Source organism: Propithecus coquereli, unplaced genomic scaffold, assembly GCF_000956105.1.
Source record: "Propithecus coquereli isolate 6110/MARCELLA unplaced genomic scaffold, Pcoq_1.0 Scaffold127, whole genome shotgun sequence".
In the NCBI taxonomy this organism is placed as follows: Eukaryota; Metazoa; Chordata; class Mammalia; order Primates; family Indriidae; genus Propithecus; species Propithecus coquereli.
The window spans coordinates 1,767,143-1,789,527 of record NW_012136858.1 but is presented as its reverse complement, the minus strand read 5'-3'; the positions used below and the strand labels follow the sequence as shown (position 1 = coordinate 1,789,527).

Here is a 22,385-nt window from a genome sequence, read left to right as displayed (position 1 = left end):
GATTCTTTTTTTCCTAGTGAAATGCACACACCCTCTATATCTATATTTTGCCTATTATCACATTAGCTGATTAAAAGAGAAAACTCCTAAAGATCATCTCAGTAGATGAAGAAAAAAACATTTTTTAAAAAACTGATGATTCAGAAAACACAGCACAATTCTTTACAAATTTAGAATAGAAGGAAATTCCTCAGCCCAAAAGTTTTAACACAATAGTAAAATCATACTTAATGGAGAAAATAAAATAAGAAAAACATATTTGATAAAAATCAACACTATCAGTAATTAAACTCTTTGCAAACCAGAAATAAATATAAACTTTCCTAAACTGATAAAATTTGTAAAACCACAGCAAATATCCTACTTAATGGTGAAACATTAGAAGCACTCCTCTAAAATTAAGAATTAAGAAAAAGATAAGGATTTTCCATTATACTTTTTTATTTTTCTTTTGGTCAACTTCTAGTATAAGAAGACAGAAAAAAGTAATTATAGGTATAAAAATTTTAAAGAAAGAAAATAAACCATAATTATTCACAGATAGTATCATTATCTAAATAGAAAACTCAAGACAAAAATAGACCAATTGTTAGAATTAGTAATTGAAGTCAGAATGTATACTGGACATAAGATAAATATATCTTATTTATATATAATAAATATAATCCAAAAATCAGTTAGATTCCTACATAACAAAACATACATATACATATATTTTTTAAAGCATATTATATTCAATAGCAACAACCTATAAGGTACTAGAAATAAATCTAATGAAAAGGTATATATCTTTATGGAGGAAATTCTAAACCTTTTTTGAAAGACATTAAAGAAGCTTTAGGTAAGTGGAGATATATACCATGTTCAAGAATAATAATAATAAATATTGTAAAGATTTTAATTCCTCCAATAAGCTATAAAGCCAATGTAATTCAGGTAATCTCAACAATATTTCTCATGAAATTTGTCTTAAAATTTAAATACCAGAGCAAAGAACAAGAATAGAAGAGACAATTTTGAACAACTTTAGGGTGAGGATTCCCATCCTAGATGCTACACAGACTTTCCTAGAGCTAAAAGAACTAAGTAAGGTAGCACAGTGGCAGGGCCAGACAAGGGGATCAGTGAGCAAAATGGGGAACCCAGGCATGGATGCACTCGTGTATGAAATAAAGACATCTGCACTCAAATGTTTATAGTAGCACAATTCACAATTACAAAGATGTGGAAACAACCCAAGTGCTCATCAATACATGAGTGGATTAAGAAAATGTGGCATATGTATAACATGGAGTATTACTCAGCCATAAGAAAAGGTGAACTACCTCTTGTATTATCCTGGATGGAGCCGGAGCCCACTCTTCTAATTGAAGTATCACAAGAATGGAAAAACAAGCACCACATGCACTCACCATCAAATTGGTACTAATTGATCGACATTTATGGGCACGTATGGGAAGTAACATTCATTGGCTGTTGGGCAGTTGGGGGGGGATGGGTAAATTCATACCTAATAGGTGCGGTGTGCTGTCTGGGGGATGGGCACGTTGTAGCTCTGACATGGGTGGTGCAAAGGCAATTTATGTAACCAAAGCATTTGTATGTATCCCCATAATACTCTGAAATAAAAAATAAAAAAAACCACCTGACATAGGACAGAAGTGGCTTTGCAAGTCAGAAAAAAAAAAGACAAAGTAGCCCAATGATTTTCATATTTTGTTTTACCAACAGTCCACAGTAAGAAATGCATTTTAGGCCAGGTGCGGTGACTAAGGTCTGTAATCCCAGCACTCTGGGAGGCTGAGGCAGGAGGATTGCTTGAGCCCAGGAGTTCAAGCCCAGCCTGAGCAACATAGCAAGACCCCATCTCTACAAAAAATAAAAAAATCATCCAGGCTTGGTGGAGCATGATTCTAGTTCCAGCTACTCGGGAGGCTGAGGCAGGAGGATGGCTTGAGCCCAGGAATTTGAGGTTGCAGCGAGCTATGATGACGCCACTGCACTGTAGCCAGGGTGACAGAGCGAGACTCTGTCTTAAAAAAAAAAAGTGGAAAAAACAAGTCACAGACCAGGATAAAATATTGCAACCTATGTAAATTCAGAATTTTAAAATTCCTATAAATCAAGAAGAAACAGATAACAAAATAGAAAAATTGTCAAAAATAGACAAAAACATGCACAATTTACATCAGAGAAAATATAAATGGCAAAAGAAAAAAAGGGAAGGAAGCGGTGGGAGACGCTCCATCTCGCTTCCATTAGATGTATTGGCCAGGGCTCAGTCTGGAAAGCAACATTCACACCCAGTCATTCAATACAGGAAATTTAATACTGAGGCTTGGGAAACCTCAAAGGTAAGGCAACCAAGAAATGTAACTGCGGGAACCCCTAGACTGCAAAGAAAAGAGAAGAGATGAAGAGATGATGTTTCCGGGACTGCCCAGTGGGCACTGAGTGGAGAAGGCACCACCCTGCAGGAGTTGGAGCCACCACGGGGGTTGTGCAGTGGGTGCTGGGACCTGGAGGAAGGGGCTGTGAGTGGGAGCTAGAACAATGGAGGAGGTAAAGTACTGCCGGAGACCCCACCTGAAGCAGTCTGGGTGGTGAGAAAGACTTGGCTTCCCCCTCCAATCTCCCATCAGTGCTTCCCATTAGATGAACATAAACAGAAGTCAGTGGGCAAAGGACCCAGACATGTATCTGCAGGGATTGGCTCCCTCCAGCATAGAAGAGGGGAAGGGCAGAGAAGGGATCTCAGAGCAGAGGCAAATTTCAACCCATCAGGGGAATGCAAATTAAAGCTACACTGAGACCATGTCATATCCATTAGATCTGGAATATTTCTAAAATCAAGTAATAAAAAGCATTTGAAGGATACGGTTTGATAAGGGCTTTCGTACACTGGCAGTGAGCAGGTAAACGGACACAACCAATTGTGAAGGTAGGATTCTTTTTTTCCTAGTGAAATGCACACACCCTCTGTAACTAAGACATTCTACTGCTGAGTATAAATCCCAGAGAAATCTCACATATATGCACAAGGTGACATGTTCAAGAACATTACTATTTGGAGATGATAAAAAGTTGTAAACAATTCAAATGGCCATCAGTAGGAAAACTGGTTTTTTAAAAATGTTTTATATTCTTACAATCATGGAATATGATATCACAGTTAAAATGAATCAACTAGGGCTACATGTATTAACATGATATAATCCCTCAAACCATGCCATTAAAACAAAGCAAGTAGCAGAAGACCATATGCAATATCATTCATATAAAGTTAAAAAGCATAAAAGACAATTCTGCATCTTGCATGGAGAGATTGTCCTATACATACATGTAGTGAAAGTATAAAGACATGCTGGGAATTATACACACAGTTTAAGGTAGTGGGAACCCGGGGAGTGGTTTAGAGGGAGTTTGGGTGTGGAGGGATCCCAGGAGTCTTCAACAATATTTTATGTATTTGGTTTCTCAAGCTGGGAGGGTGATACTTGCCTTTTCATTACATTTTCTACATTTTCTCATGTCTGAAGTAGTTGATTTTTATTCAAAAGGAAGGGCTTGCATCAAATTACTTTATTACCCAACTAAAAATATCAATCCTAATGTTTGTCAAAACTCTGAAATGTGTTTATAAGAACTCTTAACACACAGCTGGTGTAAGAGATAATGGTTCATAAATTGTCCTTTCATTAATCATTCCTTGTTTCTGAATTTACAAATAACTTGTGAGTTTTCCTCCAAAAAGCTCAGCTTCTTTGTTTCATCAAACTTACAAAAAGCCAGAACATTTTGAGATAGTATTAGTGGTTAATATTTATTAAGCACCTGCTCTGTGCCAGACACTAACCGTCCCCATTGTACATAGAGCAACATGGCACTGAGAGATCAAGTCAATTTCCCAAAGCCACACAGTTAATAGGGGACAGGGCTGGCTCCAGAGCCCTTTCAAAACTCTCTTCCGTCCCTCCCAGAACAGCTTTTATTTTTCTGTCTTACTTCCAAGTGATTTTTAAACAAGTATGAATAAAATAAGAGTGTTCTGACAGCCTCTGGACCTGCCCATGATCTGGAGCTTTCTAATTTCATAAACTGGAAGACAAAATTGAGTGCTTACTTGGGAGAAGTAAGACCTCTCTATGAGGACACCTGGCTCTGGGGCCCTGCTCCAGATCTTACCAGCTGTGTGACCTCGGGCAAATTAATCAGACCCGGCTCTACCACTTTATGACTTATGATTTAGCTTCTTTAAGCCTCATCAGCAAAATAGAGATAATACCACCTACCTCATCAGATTTGTCTGAGTGAGTTTAATTAAGGCACGTAAAAAGCTCTTGCAGCTGGGCACAATGGCTCCCACCTGTAATCCTTGCACTTTGGGAAGCCAAGGTGGACGGATCACCTGAGGCCAGGAATTTGAGACCAGCCTAGGCAACACAGCATAGACCCCAGCTCTACAAAAAATTTTTTAAAAAATTAGCCAGGCATGGTGGTGTGCCCCTGCAGTCCTAGATACTCGGGAGGTTGAGGCAAGAGGATCACAAGCCCAGGAGTTCGAGGTTGCAGTGGGCTGTGTTCACACCATTGCACACCAGCATAGGTGATAGAGTGATACCCTGTCTCTTAAAAAACAAACAAAAAGCTCTTATACAGTGCCCGGTCCATAACTTCTCTGAGACTGCTACCCACTTAGCAGAGCCACTAGTGCCCCTCTCTCCACAACACCACATTTAGTCACCTCGCGTTGAAATCGGTTATGATACAAGTATTTACACACAGAAATCGGCAAACTCTACAGATCAGGTCTTTTTTTTTTCTTGGGTGGGGGGCAGTCCTGTTGTTAAACATTTACCAGCACACCACTGAAGGAGTATTGGAAGCTGCTTTTCTAATTGAAAAGTACCATATAAATATGAGCCACTATTATTTAAGATTTTGAGGCCGGCCAAGAGAACAGGAAGTAGAAACTTCAGGAGTGAAAACACCTCCCATAAGAATGTTGCTGTACATCTCACAGAACACCTTGCTCACAAATTTAAGGCCTTCCTCTGCAGCTCAAGTTCTCTTCCTTGAATTTCAGTTACTCACACATCGACTTCACAGTTGTCGCCTGTACTATTATTTATTTCACATTTTTATTTTGGTCAAATCTAAATCAACTTGTATCTCTAAGCTTATTCTTGCCTTAAGCACTAATAACTATGAAAGCACTCATAAGATTTGTCACAAATTGGAAGAAAATGTTCACAAAACATATTTGGCAAAGAACTTGTATCCAGAATATATAAAGAACACTTACAATTAAACAGGAAGAAAACAACCCAATTAAAAAATGGACAAAAGATTTAAACAGCCTACAAGACAATACACCAGTAGCCAATGAGCATATGGAAATATATTCAACATTGTAGACATCGGACAAGTGCAAATGAAAACCACAGTAAGAAGAGCTTTGCTCTTCCTCCTGAATCTTTGGAATGATATTCCTCTTTTTCCTATATTTTTGCATTATTCTAGGATAAATCCTATTTTTGGATTTTTAAAATTTATTAATACTTAGTTTTGAATGAGGACCAACCTTGCCCACATGTGGTGCTTATCAAAGGTCATGGTGTATGAATGGTCCTTGGCCCATTGCCTGTTTGGATGATGGTCTAATTCCTTGTCAAATTTATATCTAGATGGTTCATGTGCACAACTCCTAACTCGATTCCCAGTGTTTACATGGGTTTCTTCTAGCACAGATGACCTAAGAAATTTTCTCTGAAGCCTGCTTTTCTGACACTGAAAAAAACTGAACATGTGAATATTCTAAGCCCTAAAACTTACTGCTAACAAGACCCTTCCTGCTCCTGCTCTCCACAAAGTACTATGGGAACCACACCTTCTAGGATGCTTTTTGCCACTGATGGTCCCCCACTGGTTCATACACAATTATTTTTGGGGACTTTAAAATCGTTAGGTGTAGAGTGAAGTACTAGTGGGTAAAAGAGAAACAAAACTGTCATTCCCCAAAAAGTCTCAAAAGGAAGAGTAAAATTGCCAAGTTTTCTCTTCGGAAAAAAAATCTTGTATGATTTGAACCATGAGGGAGGTAGTATTATGGACCCTTGATTGCATCTTACTGCCCAGTTCTCTAAGATTTTTAGTTGGAGAAAATTGTTCTCAAAGCCTAATAATAGTTTGATTGCCAGAGATAGTTTTAATCCACTTCACCCCAAAGATATTTAAATGAGAAATATAAAGAGGCTGAAGACCAGATGATTATTTATTTTTATTATGCATTTACACTATTTCACATCCTCAGAATAACAATACTAATTCAATCACTGCTAATATCAATACTACTGAAATAGTTTTAAAAAGTTTGCATATGTTCTCCCCATTCTCTTCCTTTTTTTAGTTATATCTCCATGTCAGAGCATGTATCTATACTTTTTCATTTCTAACCGCCATTTAGTCTTAGTTTTACAAATTTAATGTTCAGCACCAATCCTCGTATCAGTTTCTTTAGTCTTTCTTGTCTAAAGCGTGTTCTTCTGTAGATACTTTTGAAAAGGCTTCTAAAAACAGTTATTTCTTCAATTCTTGCATCCAATAATAGTTCATGCCTTTATATTTACAAGTAAGTTTTGTTGGATGTAAAATCCTTGGCTCACGTTTTTCCTTGAGGATCTTAAATATGCACACCACTTTCTTATGTCATAAGGCAGTGCTGTTGAAAAGTCTGATGATAATACATTTTCTTTCCCTTGTAGGTCGTGAGTTTGTTTTTGTCTAGATGACTAACAGCATTTGCTTTTTATTTAAGGTTCAGCAATTTTACTGAAATTTATCTTGGTGTTGGTTTTTTTGAGTGAATATTCTCAGGTGTGCTCTTTCAACATTAATTTCATTTTTTTTTGGTCAATTTCCAGAAGATTTTTCTTGAAGTATAGTTTTTAGTACTTCTTTTCCCTTTTATTTTCATCTTCAAGGACTATTATTTGTATATTGGATATTCTTTACCTGTCTTCAATATTTACTACTTCCTCTAGAATCCTTTTTTACAGGATGAATTTTTACAGGATGAAAAAGATTTACATCCTTTTCACTCTTTTTAATATAATATTTACTCTTGTGTTTTAGTCTTAATATCTGAAAATATTTTATATCTTTATTGAGATAATAGTTCACATACCATACAATTCCCCCACTTACAGTGTACAATTCAATGGATTTAAGTATATTCATAGCAATGTGCAACCATAACCACGTCAACTTTAGAACATTTTCACCACTTCAAGAACCCCCCCATACCCTTTAGTTATCATCTCCTACTCCTGTACCCCCTAAACAACCATTAGTTACTGTCTCTATAGATTCCCCTGTTCTAGACATTTCATATGAATTGTATCATATATGTGGTATTTTGTAACTGGCTTCTTTCACTCAGCATAATGTTTTCAAGGTTTATTCCCCTTGTAGCATGTATCAGTACTTTGATTCCTTTTATGACTAAATAATATTCTAGTGTATGGATATATATTTTGTTTATCCATATACCCATTGATGGGCATTTGGGATTGTATCCACCTTTTGACTTTATGAATAATGCTATACCCAAGATAATGCCTCCATTCCACAAATTGCATCAGAAGGGAACTTTAACCAAGACTCCAGCACTCTGTTTTGAGGTCTGCCGAATTGGTGACCCTGGATGAAGATGACTCCACAACAGAACCAAAGTTGAAAGATACCAGGAGACTGGGGCTGGCTGAGATTTCACTTTTCCTTTATAACCTATTTGCCACAATTCTAAATATTGTAGACCATAGAGAGTCTGGTTCATCTGTCTAAAGGTGGGGGTCAGAGCTATCAATAGACCCAGCCCCAGTCTGGTTCAGGACAAGCTTACATGGCTGAGAACATGGATCACAGAGGAGGATGCAGCCAAGCCTTTGCCAACACAACAAAGTGGAATATTCTGGTGTGTGAAAACTCCTCTCATGTTCTATTGCCTTAAGGTAAAAATTGAGGGCCCATAGCAGTATCTAGACAAAACCTTATCATTTTACCTTGGACAAATTTCTCTTTTTTATAGACTGTGGTAGACAAAATGGCCCCCAAAAGATAGGAACACCCCTAATGCCTGCCTATAACCTCTGAATATGTTATATTACATGGCAAAAGGAACTCTGCAGCTGTAATTAAGATTACAGATCTTAAAATAGGGAGATTACCCTGGATATCTGAGTGGGTCCAATCTAACTACCTAGGATTATAAAAGCAGTGAACTTTCTCTGGTTGGGGCAAGAAAGACATGGCAGAAGGAGAATTCAGAGAGATTCAAAGCAAGAGAGGGACATGATCCACCAGTGCTGGAGGGGGCCACACAGAAAGCATGAGAAGAAATATGGGCAGCTTCTAGAAACAGTTAGTCCCCAGCTAACAGCCAGCATGGAAATGTGGAACTCAGTCTACAATTGCAAAGAAGTGAATTCTACCAAAACAACCTAAATGAAGCTGGAAGAACTCTTATATAGAGGCTCTTCCCTCTACAGCCTCCAGAAAAGAGCCTGGCACAGCTGAAAACTTGATTTCAGTCTTGAAAGGCCTTCAGCAGAGGACCCAGTTGAGCCACATTGTGCCCAGACTTCTGAGACGTGGAACTGTGAGATAATAAATGGATGGTTTTAAGCCACTAAGTATGTGGTAATTAATTTATAAACAAATCTCTTTTTAAAAAGCAAGCAGAATTTCCAAGCAAAAGTGACTTTGAGCATAATTCTCTTTTCTCATTGCAAATAAGTGATGTAGCAGTCTTTGAGTTCTTTGCTCAAGAATAATATTACAGTCTATACTCCCATCTGTGCCCCACAGTATATGGTTGTATTCAATGAGGCTCTATTTAGAGTTTTTCCTTCCACGTCCTTCTAGAACACACTGGAATGCAGAATGGATTTCAGTGAGAACAAGACTGCAACAGAAAGATTAATTGTTAGGCTACTGTACTAATCCAATGGAGGGGTGATAGGGCAGGGTTAGCTGCGGTGGAAAAAAGCCAGAATAGAGGAGATGTTGATGTGGATCCCTAACGGCTTCAGACGGGTGGAAGGCAGAACTAGTGAATCAGACAGAGAATTCCAAGAGGAAGAATAGACTTGGGAAAAGATAATCATGATGACAGTTAGGTGGAGACATGTTGAGTCTGAGGGGCTTGTGGAACATCCAGGTGGTGTCCAGAAGGTAAATGGATATTGAAAACAGAGGCTCAGCTGATTCGCAAATTAGAGACTGCAATTTGGGCATCATTAATATGAAGTTGATAAAATCATGGGAGTGGAGATTACTCAGAAGATGTTACAGGTTTGCTTTAAAATATAATAAAAGGAGGAATGAATATTCAAGAGAAAAAAAGAAGGGGCTAGAAAAGATAAGAAAAATATTGGCTAAGGTGGAGTTAAATGATATATTACTAATGAACCACAAAAAAAAGAAAAAAGAAAAAGTCTCTAATCATCAGGGAAATGCAAATCAAAACCACAATGAGATATCACTTATCTCCAGTGAGAATGGCCTTTATCAAAAAGTCCCAAAACAATAAATGTTGGTGTGGATGCGGAGAGATAGGAACACTCATACACTGCTGGTGGGACTGCAAACTAGTGCAACCTCTGTGGAAAGCAATATGGAGATAGCTCAAAGAGATACAAGTAGAACTACCATTTGATCCAGCAATCCCATTACTGGGCATCTACCCAAAATAACAAAAGTCACTCTATAAAAAAGACACCTGCACTCAAATGTTCATAGCAGCACAATTCATAATTGCAAAGATGTGGAAACAACCCAAGTGCCCATGAATACATGAGTGGATTAATAAAATGTGGTATATGTATACCATGGAGTACTATTCAGCTATAAGAAACAATGGTGATATAGCACCTCTTGTATTCTCCTCGATAGAGCTGGAACCCATTCTACTAAGTGAAGTATCCCAAGAATGGGAAAATAAGCACCATATCTACTCACCAACAAACTGCTTTCACCGATCAACACCTAAGTGCACATATAAGAAAAACATTTATTGGGTGTCGAGCAGGTGGGAGGGGGGAGGAGGGGACGGGTATATGCATACATAATGAGTGTGATGCACACCATCTGGGGGATGGACACGCTTGAAGCTCTGACTTGGGGGGGGAGGGAGGATAAGCACAACATACGTAACCTAAACATCCGTACCTCAATAATATGCTGAATGAAAAAAAAAGAAAAAAAAAAGGTGGTAGGAAGGCAGGAAGCTAGAGAAAGTTCCTGTTAGCCCCCAGGGGCACTGCCATCCTAGGAAAGCTAGATTCCTGTCCTGGTGAATGATGAGGATGGGACTGGCTACAGGAAAAGGTGACAGTGTTGAACCAGCCTTTTGCACATAGGGAGCTTCACAAGCTGGGCGTTTGTAATCTGGGCAATGTGTTAATATCGTGTTCCTCTTGAGCACATCTTCCATTCAGTGAAGACTTAGCTATTTACAAAATCATTTACATCTTTCCATCCCCTATTTCTGTGAAAACATTGGTGCTATATTGAGTAAGACTGAAAAATCCAAGTTAGCCTATGCAGTAGCTACCTATGCATTCAACACAGTTTCCTCATGAAAAGCTCACAATGACTTTTCTTGATACCCTCTGCTGAATCCAATCTGTGAAAGTATTTGAAGGTTGCACACAGCAGCAGGGAGAAAGAAAAAGTCCGTACAACAGAGCCTAGGAGGGCTCCCTGCCAAACTACTAGCTGTGGAGAAAGCAGCCAGCCAGGGAAAGAACCATTTAGGACAGAATGTTCCTCATTTGCCCAGCTGGTCTAGATGGGCTCAAAAAGAATTAAAATTCAACCTATTCCAAAGCACCAATGATAATTTTAGGCCATGGGACTAGATGCCACTTACATTATCTTTCCTGAGTCCTTTGTTTTTGGCTAAGAATCAAAATTGCTGTCAAGGTTCTCTTAAGCTCTCCAAAGGTGCAAGTTTGAAGTGTGTCCAGTATCTTTTATTGCTGCTTTTAAAATCCCCCTTAAGATATTGGCCCAATATTGTTGCATCCAACCACATTTCTACCACAAGGATTAAAAGTACTTAAATATAAATAATTTTATTCTACTCTGCATCAATGCCATACAAACACACACAGACAGATGTTTGGATCACTTAATAAGTTATAACATTCCATGTTTTAATATTAACAACAAGGACATAAATGATCATTTCCTGAGTTAACAGTGCAATGTAAAATTTAATCTGTATTGCTAATAAGACATTTTACAGCATAGAAACGTGATCAAAGTGATCATTTACTTTATCATGTCATAAAACACAAGTGCTTATTGTAGAACAGTTATACAATTTAAATAGTAAGGAAAGTTTTGATTCATAACAAAGAATCCTGTATTTGTTGCCATGATTGACCTTCCAGGGTAAATATCAGTAGTAAAATAAGTTATGGTACAAAAAAAAGCCAAGAAGTTACCTATATTGAAGGAACATTTGATTTCATTTAAGAAACTGAAGCCTGAATTCTAGTTAACCTTTTATTATATACAAAAATGTTCTCTTAAAAAACCCCTAAGCAATCACAAATTTAGATAAACTAGTTGAATAAAAGACAATGACAGTTCTTCATTACGCTGTAAAACTATGGATCTCATCTTTGGAAAAGTTAAGATCATGCAGCAACCTGTAAAACAAATAAAAAGTATATGTTTCTTAGGGAAAATGTTTAAAAATAAATAAGATCAAAGTTTATCATTATAACCACGCTACTTTTTCATTTTCTCCATTTAGTATGTTTTTTAAAAAACACAATTATCACTTCTAAAAAATTGACACTAATCCCTAAATATCAAACATCTAATCAGTGTTTAAGTTTTCAGTTTTCTTATAAATGCCATAATTTTTAAATAGTTTGAATCAAGATCCAATTGAAGTTTATTCATTGCAATTGGCTGGCAAGTCTTTTAGGTATCTTTTGATCTATAAGATCCCCCTCCATCTCCCTCAACCGCCCTTGCTCATGCTCTTTCTCTCTGTTCTGCAATTTATTTGTTGACAAAAATCAGATTTTTATCTGTCGAGTCTCTCACAGTCCTCATTTTGCTGCATCCCTGTGGTATTCTTCAATAATATGTTCCTATGTCCTCTTATTTCCATAATTTAATAACTGGATCTAGAGGCTTGTTCAGATACAAGTTCAAATCTTTTTGACAAGACTATTTCATAGGTATTATTCTTCCATCAGGAGGCATATAACACATGGTTGCCCCTCTCTCTGGATGCTAGCACCCACTGATGATCTATGTATGGAACCATTAGTTCATTAGGCACTGAAATCGGTGATACTCTATTTCTACTCTTCTTTTTTTTTGCTAATCAGCTAAATTCTATAAAGAAAAACTTCTCATTTATTATGTGGTTATCCAGTAGTATGACTCACGTAGAAAAGGCAGAATAAATGCTTGATTTTTTGTCCCCTTTATACACCAGTTTTTAAAGTAAGGAGTTGATTCCCCTAGCATTCTATTTTCATTCTCCTCCACTGAACAGGAAAAGCAGACATAATGCTGAAGTATAATTCAATTTGGAAAACAATATAATAACCATTTATTTAGTACTATATTATATGTAGTCACTGCGCTAAGCACTTCACATGCTAAAGTATTACTATTTATTCCTTTTTAAGGGTGAGTGCATTCAGCTTTGAAAGGTTAAGTAACTGGCCATAGGATACCCAGTCAATGATTGTAAGATGCTTATAAGTGGTAGAGCTGGGATTCAAACCCCAACTTGGCAGCTTCCAGAACACACACACAATTCACACAAAGGGCCAGTATGGCACAGGAGTTAGGAAGCCAGTTCGGTGCAGCAGTTAAGCCTCTCACCATCTGAGCCCATCCTACCTTTCCAGCCATAGATCCTGTCTCTCCCAGCAAGAGGCTTCCCTCCAGCCCAACCAGTCTGGTCTTTTGAATACCTGCACCCTTAATGCCTCTGCTCGTTCTCTCTGCCTGTGCTACCCCTCTCCACCTCTCTCTTGACTGGTAATGTTTTAGTCATCGTGCAAAGCACAGGTCTTTTCTGATCATGCAGTTCCTGTCACTCCAATACATACACCTTTGATAAAAGTAACGTGTCTCTCCCTGAATTTCCTTAACACCTTGTTTTTATCTCTAGTAAGAGTATTTATGATGTTCTGAGTCATATTTTAGTTGCCAGTATGAGCATTTGTTTCTACCACTAGACAGTGTGGGCTTTGAAATCAGAGACTGTTTTATTCATCTCTGTAATAAAGTAGATGAATTTAGTGGATGAAAGAATCATTATTGACCAAGTAATTATAAGCTGTTTATCTATATTTTTAAAAGACTAGGGTTCTTATCACATCATACAAATTGATAAATGTTCACCAAATATGGAGAGTATGTTTGGGATGATTATACTTATAGCATAACCTATGCAGCAGACATGAGATTAATTTTGGAGGGCCCTAGAAGTGGGCATCCCAAAGAAAGAGTCATATTTCAGAATAGCAAAAACAATGATATATTAAGAGACCCCTATAATTGCCAATTAAGGAAAATACGCCACAGCCATTAAGATGATGAGGATGAGGAAACCAAAGAAATGAATCCTAACTGAAAGTTGCAAGGGCAGCTGCTATGAATTGCAAGTACCGATTTGAATCAAGCTACATCTCAAAAGGCACTTTTGTGCAGCTTGTTCAAGGGTAATAGCAGGCATCCCTATGTAATGATTAATAATACTCCTGAGCAATTCTGGGCAAGCCAGCTAGTACAACATTAAAAGATTCACTCTGAGGTAAAACTGAGAAAAGAAAGCTATACGGGTTATAGTAAATTTTTCAAAAATGCAAAAAAATATTCTAATCATTTAAAAGTAGGATACTACAATCTATAAAGTACTCATGGAGATATTTCTAAAATAGTAGTGTCAATACAGCAGAAGACAGGATAGCTCTTAGCCTTTTTTTCCTAAAAATTTTTTATATTCAAATCATATCATTACTCGTCACTGTAATTTGAAGTTTTGGTTGAGTTTTAAAAAAGTTTAAATAGAAACTTTAAATTTTTTTTTTAAAGTTGAGAGAGCTTAACTAGCAAAACATTCTTCCACAAGTATTAAAATCCAGAAATAAATTTAAGTAAAACACATTTAAAATATGACATGAAGAGAAATATTTTTAGTGCCTTTATTTATTGATTAGGAGTCCTTTGCATAATGAAAAATAAAAAAAAAGATATAAAATTATCTAGAAAAATGTTAGAGTTAGTCACATACTAAATAAGAAAAAACAGGGCATTTAAAGCAGCCATGTTTTAAAATCATCTAGCAACCCAATTGTGGCTTTACTTAACCAAATATACTAAAGTATCATTTTAGAGTTAAATCACATCAAGGGGAATTTCAAATAGGATAGCCACTGCTATTGATTTTTCATTATCCAGGCTTCAATTATTAGTCTTACCTTATTTATGTTCTAGTTTCTCCTTTTTTGTCTTGCTACCTGGCTTTTGATCACATATTTATTATCTACTAACTTTCACCAAGTTGCAGAGAATGAAGATCGAAAGCTATAATGAAATGATATCACTTATTAATTTCTTTAATTACTATATATTATAAAGCTTTGGTGGAAGAAGAGATTGAGCCTAATATCCAAAATAAGACTGTGTCACCAATCTTGTGACAGTATCCATACTGCCAGTCGTTAGCAGAGAACACTGATTGCTGGCTGTGTCTTACTTTTGTGTTCATATCTAACACTAGGCACAATCCTGGCCTCCAACACTTCACCTGTCTGCAGATTAAACACTTTGCTACTTCCTTCCTTAAACTGTAACAGATTATTAGAGGTTCATATGAATAGGAAGAACTGAGAGATAAATCAATCGCTTTTTATGAAACATCTTTACTTCATAGCGTCAGGCATTCTGTTTCCTAACACACTGTCACTTACTTTACTCCTTGTTCTGTAAACGGCGTTGGCCCACAAATGCAGATGAAGACTTTGGATTTGTCCAAATTTCTTTTCAAAAATTCAGAAAGAAGAGCTGGTGAAATGTGTCCCCGTTTGCCAGTCCATTCAGAAGTAGGTGCTGAGAGAACAAATTCAACATCAAATCTAGAGGGGAAAAAACAGTTTTTAAAGTCTATTATTAACATGAAAACACCACCCACAAAAGAACAATTTAATATGTAAAGATTGATATAATTGCTAGAAAACCACTGGAATAGATTGTAAGATTTCACAAAAACATACAAGTAAATTCATATTTACTAAGAATTGGCTTTTGCTATAGATAAGGAAAGTAATTTGGCATTTTTTTATTTAACTCATTAGAAAAAGAGCTCCAAGAGATCTCAGAGAACTCCACGTTTCTATTAATAATCTGCTCATATAAATCACAGTAAAAAGCAATTACCAGTGACACGTGCATTTTAACCTCTCCAGTGAGTTCCAGACCCTTATAACCAGTTTGACTAAGAAGCCTATTTGACTTCTCAATGTTGCTGTCTCAGAGATCCTAAACCACAACTGTGATCTCCATGTCCCACACCTGACATTATCTCTGTGAATGGCACCACAGTCCACTTGGTTGCACGATCCAGAAACCTGGGATTTACTCCTGAACCTCTCCCTGCCTTACCTTCCAGCTCCTAACTCGCTGGCTACTTCTTTCAGCCTTCACTGCTGTAACACTGCCTGGTCTCTATCTTCTTCTGCAGTGCTTCTACCACCCTCACTCCTCGGTGCTTAGCTCAAGCATCATTTCCACAGGGAAGCACAGTGGCCCCACCAGTCTAGGGTCCTTTGTTTTACGTGTTGTAGAAATATTTTCCTTTTCCTTTTCTTCACAGCCCTTACTTCAGGTTGTAAATACGTGGTCACCAAGATTATTTTATTGTCCGCTTTCCCCAATAGACCATAAATTCCATGAGAGCAGGGGCCATGTCTGTTTTGGCTATCACTGTATCGCTAGTGGCCGACACACAGGAGGCACTCAAATACTATGGAATGAATAGATTAAAGTAAAAGAAAGAGTGCAGAATTCAAATGGGAAAGAAGAACATCAAACGTCTCACAATGTAACTACAGATTGTTTCTTCCTACAGGCTTTGTAGCCTATTAAGTAAATTGCTGGTGAAAAGCCACAGTAAATTCAAAATTCTATGTTGCATCTGCTCTGTTTGCTCCATTTTAGCAAACATGATTACTTGTTACTATTAATATATTCAATAGCATCAGATCAAATGCATTTCTACATGTTCCAGTGAGCAATTGAGATATTTTCTGAAGAATAGCAGGAATTGGTTACACGTTAATCTAAATCTTGAGAAAAAGTTGAACAGTTTCTCTTGTGAGGGGATGAGGGAACTAAACATGAGAACAGAACAAGATGTGGCTGGCATGGCTGTCCTCACATCGCTGTGCCTCAGCTGGGTTAAGGTTCCCGAGAATTGAGAAGCCTGGCACAAGCAGCACAGACTAAGTAAGAGCACCAGCTGGGGGCTAGGGAACCAGTTCCAGCTCTGCACACAGACACCAGCCTCTAGGTCTTACTTGTCCATTTGTAGAACGAGGTCGGGAAACTGCATAATCTCTTATAATTCTAATATTCAATGGCTCTATATTCAAAACACCTATAGAATTGTGTTTTATTTCTTACCTTCAAGGTTACCATTTGGTATTAGCAGCAATACTATCTGCCCTGTACAAAATAGCCTCCCCAAATACATTCACTAAGCTGTTTTCCTTCCTAGCATTTAAAATTAAGACAAGTTTTAGATAATTTCAGGATGTGATATTTGCTTACTGCTCCATGAGAGAAGGGTCCTTGTCTGTCTTGTTCAATACTGTATCCAGGCCTGGCTCAATGTAAGTGCACAAAAAATATTTGTTGAATAAAGGAATTTATTTACAAAGAAGCCATATTGGCTAAAAATAAAAAATTATACCTAGAAGAACAAAGCCATGTGCTGGCATCTATGAAATTACACGTAAAAATGTACATGCCTGGGCCTGGTGCCACATGCCTGTAGTCCCAGCTACTTGGAAGGCTGAGGTGGGAGGATCCTTTGAGACCAAGAATTCAAGGCTGCCATGAGCTATGATTGTGCCACTGCACTCCAGCCTGGGTGACAGAGCAAGACCCTATCTCTTAAAAAAAAAAAATGTATAAGAATTCATAAGTATATTTTTCTGGGAAGAATTTCCATAATCTTTCATTAGATTATCAAAGGGGACCCAAAAGCAGTTACAAAAGCACTATTTTAACAAATTTCCAATTATGTATAAATATTTGGATATATGATAGAAATTGCTCTGTTAAATTTTAAGGAAAAAAAAAGATAGTCTTCTGTCACTCTATTTCCGAAGAGCCTATCACTGGAATAAAATTGCTAAGATATATAAATTAATGCTGAAGTCCCTGTAAGCTGAAATAAATACCTACTGATAATTTTCCTTTACTGGGATGCTTAAAAAAAAAAAAAAGCCTAATCAGTGACACATTTTCTGCAGATATCAACTAAATAGTGATAAATAACTGAGATTCTTACATAAATGGTATAAACTTCTCATGCATTTTGCAATTTATTCATGTAATAGTCTCGACCATAATTTTAAATACTCAACAGAAAAACGAATAGGTAGCATAACTATAATTTAAGGATAGTATAAAGAAGCTGCTATCCTGTTTATCTCCTTCACAGGAAGAAAAAAGAACTTAAACTGGAGCAGAAGCAATCCCAAGTTAAGACTCAAGAAGGATTTCTTACAATATATCAAAATACAGATGATTCCTGTGGAATTTTCTCTGCTGGGTTTCTATGATGAAGGACAACTTCCTGTCTGAAACAATTACAACACTGAGTTGCTGGAGGCATGAGGAGGCACATTAGTAAACATCCTGGAATTCTTCCATAATTTCAAAAGTGTCAGAAGGAACTAGGGCTCTTAAAAAGGTTACCTGAAAATAAATTCAGATAACCCATAAAATGCAAAGCAACATGAGGCGGAGGGGAGGGGAGGGGGGAGAACAGACCTGCCTTTGATAAATGCCTATGTGGTAAAAAATGCCAATAAAAGTAAATAAGTTTGTCAAAAATTTTATTTTAAAGTAGATTGATAGTGAACTGAGATGAAATGTCTTGAACTACACATGTATTCATTAAGTCTAAATCATATGCAGAGTCTGCAGTCATCCAACAACTTATTCCCTCCTCCTCCACCCATCAGTTTCCACACCCTATCTCCTCCATGTTTCTCACACATGCCCCCAACCACCCCATTTTTACCACCACAACTCCAGATCAGGCCCTTATATGTCTTGTCTAAAATAAACACTAACAGCCTCAGCCTTTCATCTATCTGACACACCACCACCATATTAGTTCTCCTAAAAACCCAGATCCAATCTTGTAACTTCTTTGCTTAAAAAGCTTCAGTGATTCCTCATTGCCCACAGATTAGTATTTCAGAGTACTTGGGACCCCAGTTTTTCCTGGTTTTTCTAGCTAAAGAATAATACTTGGAACTGCCAGAAAACTTGCTATTTGCTCACGGGAAAAGCAACTCACAAAACTAGGGGTTAAAATTAGACAAAATGTACATAATTACAGAAACATTTTTCAAAACGAAATCTGATGAGACACTAGAATGCCCGCAAGATGTTAGTAATTTTCCCATGAAAACAGGCTAAACTATCAAATAAGTTTGGGCCATACTGGGTTTAAAAAAAGTTAAAAACATTTCTTTAGAATTTCTGAAAGTCTTGAAAATGCTAAGTTCAGAGTAAATCTTCAAGAAGGTATATATTGTTTCCCAAACTTATTCGATCATAGAGCCATTGGTGGGAACACGAACATTTCAAGGAGTACCTTCCAAGAAACACACACCATTTGAGGAACATCTCCTGGGAACAGACAGTGCTATAAAGGTCCAAATTAGGGGTCTGCCTATCTGTGTGCATCAGAGGCTGGGGGAAAAAAGGGTTTCAGGTACACTGTTCAATTTACTTATGTTTCTGGAATCATCGGTTTTTGTTCCTTAAATGGAACGGACTCATTGCTAGTCCCAACACTGACACCAGAGTACAGAAACATCATCTACAAAGCCTGTCAGTACTAAAGGGAGATGAGCTGCAGAGTGCCCCTGGGCCTTCCCATGTCCATTTAATACATAATATTTACTTAGCATATGAATTACATTCAAGGTCTTCCTTTATCTGATTTTAGCCTACCCTGTTTCTCTGACTATAAGAGGATTAGAAATGATCACCATTAAGATTCCTTTTAATAATGATATAAGGTTTAACAGGTTTATCTTTACAGTTATTTCACATTGTTCTCCTTCATACATTATATTTATTTCAACAAAATGACTCTGTTCTGTCACTAAAACACTACAACATCCTGGCCCCCATGTCTTTACTCCCACTACCCAAATTTCTTTTCCTGTTCACAGAAATGCTAATGTGTTTCTCAAAGCCCAACTCAAAAGTCCCTTCTTCCATGAAGCTCTGATATCCTACCCTCACAAAAATGGAATTACTCTTTCTTCTCCCTGGAATTCTATGATATGTTATTTGTTTCTCTCAAGGCACAGACTCTACAGTTATTGATGCATTTCGGAAATTCTCCACCACTAGGGTAGTCTTACTTATTTTGTATCTTTCCCCAATGTCAAGCACATTATGCAACTAGTGAGCACACAAATGCTTAAAGTAATGCAAATGATCCCCTATCTTTTGTTGGTGCGTGTAACTATATAAATAATTTCCTTTCCTTTGTGACCTGTTCCTGTGCTGCTTGGAATCTTTTTCTTTTTCTTTTTCTCTTATTCCCCAACTACTATCCTCCCCATCCTTCTTATAGAAAAATAATGACACTAATAATACCAAGTGTGCTGGCTACAATATTCTGTACTAGGTACTTTATCTTTCAGAGGCTATTTGTCAAAATGTATCAACAGCCTTAAAACACTCTGACCTAGTGATTCTTCTGATGAATTTTTACATTGTTAGAGAGAACAACTTCTAGTCATTATGTCAAATAGTAGGGGACTTGTTACATAAATTATGGTATACCCATGTGACTGAATACGATGCAGTTATTAAAAAATCATGGTATAGTCTAGGGTTTCCTAACTGGTACCACTGGTATTTTGGGCTTGATAATTCTTTGTTGTGGGGGGCTGTCCTCTGCATGGTAGGATGTTTAGCAGCATTCCTGGCCTCTACCAACTAGGTGTCAGTAGCACTCTTGCCCCACTTGTAACAATCAAAAATGCCTCCAGACATAAATGGCCCTAGGGTGGCAGGGCTGCTCCAGGTTGAAAATCACCAGTTGAAAATATTCTATATATACATAGAAGACACACAATACACTATGTAGAAAATATAGTTATAAAAAGTATAGTCAGTATGACTACATTATGTTAAAAAAAAAAAAGGTGTGTATTTATGTGTGTGTTAATGGAAAGATACAGACCATAATGGTAATAATTGTTCTTTGGGTGATAGGATTATGGGTGATTTTCTTCCTTTCACTTTTTCTATACTTTTCTATATAAATATGTATTAATTTTATAAATAGAAGGGAAAAATCAAGAAATCAACAAATGCTGTTTATAAAAAGAATGTACCACTTGCTCTACTAAAATGAGGTTAATTGCCATAAAAAATACTTTGAAATGGAAGAAAAAATACTTATATTTATATATTTAAAAAGTTCCTCTAGAAGTCAACCTCCTTGTCAAACTGTACCACTCCTCACAACTAGTTCTGTAATAGCAGAGAACTCACAGAGCCAGTGCATTCTACTGATGGGAAGGGGTGGGCCAACGTGTAAGACTGAGTCAACTGAGCCTCATAACACTGCTCACAAATTTGAGAGAAGGATAAGTGAAATTTCACTTGGATTTCAGTTTTACACAGCATTTAGTTAAATCCACTACTGCACATATCTGCCTTCTGTTTTTTCGCAATCTTTTGTGAGAAGAAAACTGTGTAAGATTTTGCTAGACTTGGACTGCTATGAATTGAATCCCAACTGCTGGAATTAACAGCCAAGTATAATAACATGTTTGGATAAAATTCAGGTAAGCTAACTTTTTTTCTGTTCAAATTTCCTACTTAATGACATGAATACTAGACTGAAAGAGAAAGAGAAATATCCTAAAAAATTATTTATGGAGTACCTATATTTATACAATTCTATTGAGTGTAGCAATAAAGGAAATTAAAGAGACATATTCCCTGAACTGCATGAGAAAATAAGCCAACACAGTATCTTCCTACTGTTGTGCCCCCACGAATAGGCGTATAGTAGATACTCTTACATATTTCATGAATGAATGAATGAATGTCTATTACAAACATGTTAATTCTGGACTAGACTAGCTCATGGATCCCCATACCCAAATGATTCTATGATGCAGGTATTAATGTCTGTTTTATTTTTTATTTTTTCATTTTTTGAGACAGGATCTCATTTTGTTGCCACTGGGGTTAGAGTGCAGTGGCATGATCATAGCTCACTGCAGCCTCTGACTCCTGGGCTCAAGCAATCCTTCTGCCTCAACCTCCAGAGTAGCTGGAACTACAGGCACACACCACCACGCCTAGCTAATTTTTCTATATTTTGTAGAAATGGGGGTCTCACTCTTGCTCAGGCTGGTCTCGAACTCCTGGCCTCAAGTGATCCTCCTGCCTCAGCCTCCCAAAGTGCTAGGATTACAGGAATGAGCCACCATGCCTGGCCAATGTCTCTGTTTTATAGATGGAAAAACTGAGGCTCAGTCAGATCAAGTTACTTGTCGAAGGTCACAAAGTTAAAAAAATTCCATTATACGATGTTATTTCAAAGAATTTCATTTGCTAATGATATTATCCAGATAAACTCTGAGGACAAGCATAGCATATTTGCTGAAAATGAAAATATCAGAACATATACCAGCCTCAGTATCCATCCTTACTATCCCTTCTTGTTCCACAAAGGATTAAGTGGAAGGCTAAGACCCTAATTCTACAGAGAATAGGATATTTCACTTGTTTTAACTACTCAATTTTAGAATTTTTTTTATATTCACAATTCAATAATACTTTAACTAAGGAAATGTGTCCAGGCAATACATTTTGTCATGAGAAACTTTATTACTAAAACTAGAAGTGACATAGGGGAGTCAAGATGTAGAAAAGGGTGATTTAACATATTAACAAATTAATAGCCTTAAATGCTAACTAAAATACACCTGTAACTAATTAAAATTACCTTATATAAAATCTGAGCTCTTACTTTCCTCTTATGTAGTTTTGACTGAATA

The 22,385-nt window shown here is 37.0% G+C and overlaps 1 protein-coding gene across 2 annotated transcripts in view; it reads right to left on the bottom strand.

Moving 5' to 3' along the window:
* Positions 1–11,114: 11,114 nt before the first annotated feature.
* Positions 11,115–22,385, bottom strand: part of LOC105805317 (cytochrome b5 reductase 4) — a 76,683-nt gene continuing 65,412 nt past the window's right edge. For both annotated transcript variants that reach the window (XM_012638188.1, XM_012638189.1), the window contains 2 exons: positions 15,018–15,182; positions 11,115–11,720 (listed from right to left, as the gene is read on the bottom strand). In XM_012638188.1, coding sequence (XP_012493642.1) covers positions 11,666–11,720; positions 15,018–15,182 — 220 coding nt within the window. In that variant the 3' untranslated portion in view covers positions 11,115–11,665. The remainder of the gene's footprint in view (positions 11,721–15,017; positions 15,183–22,385) is intronic.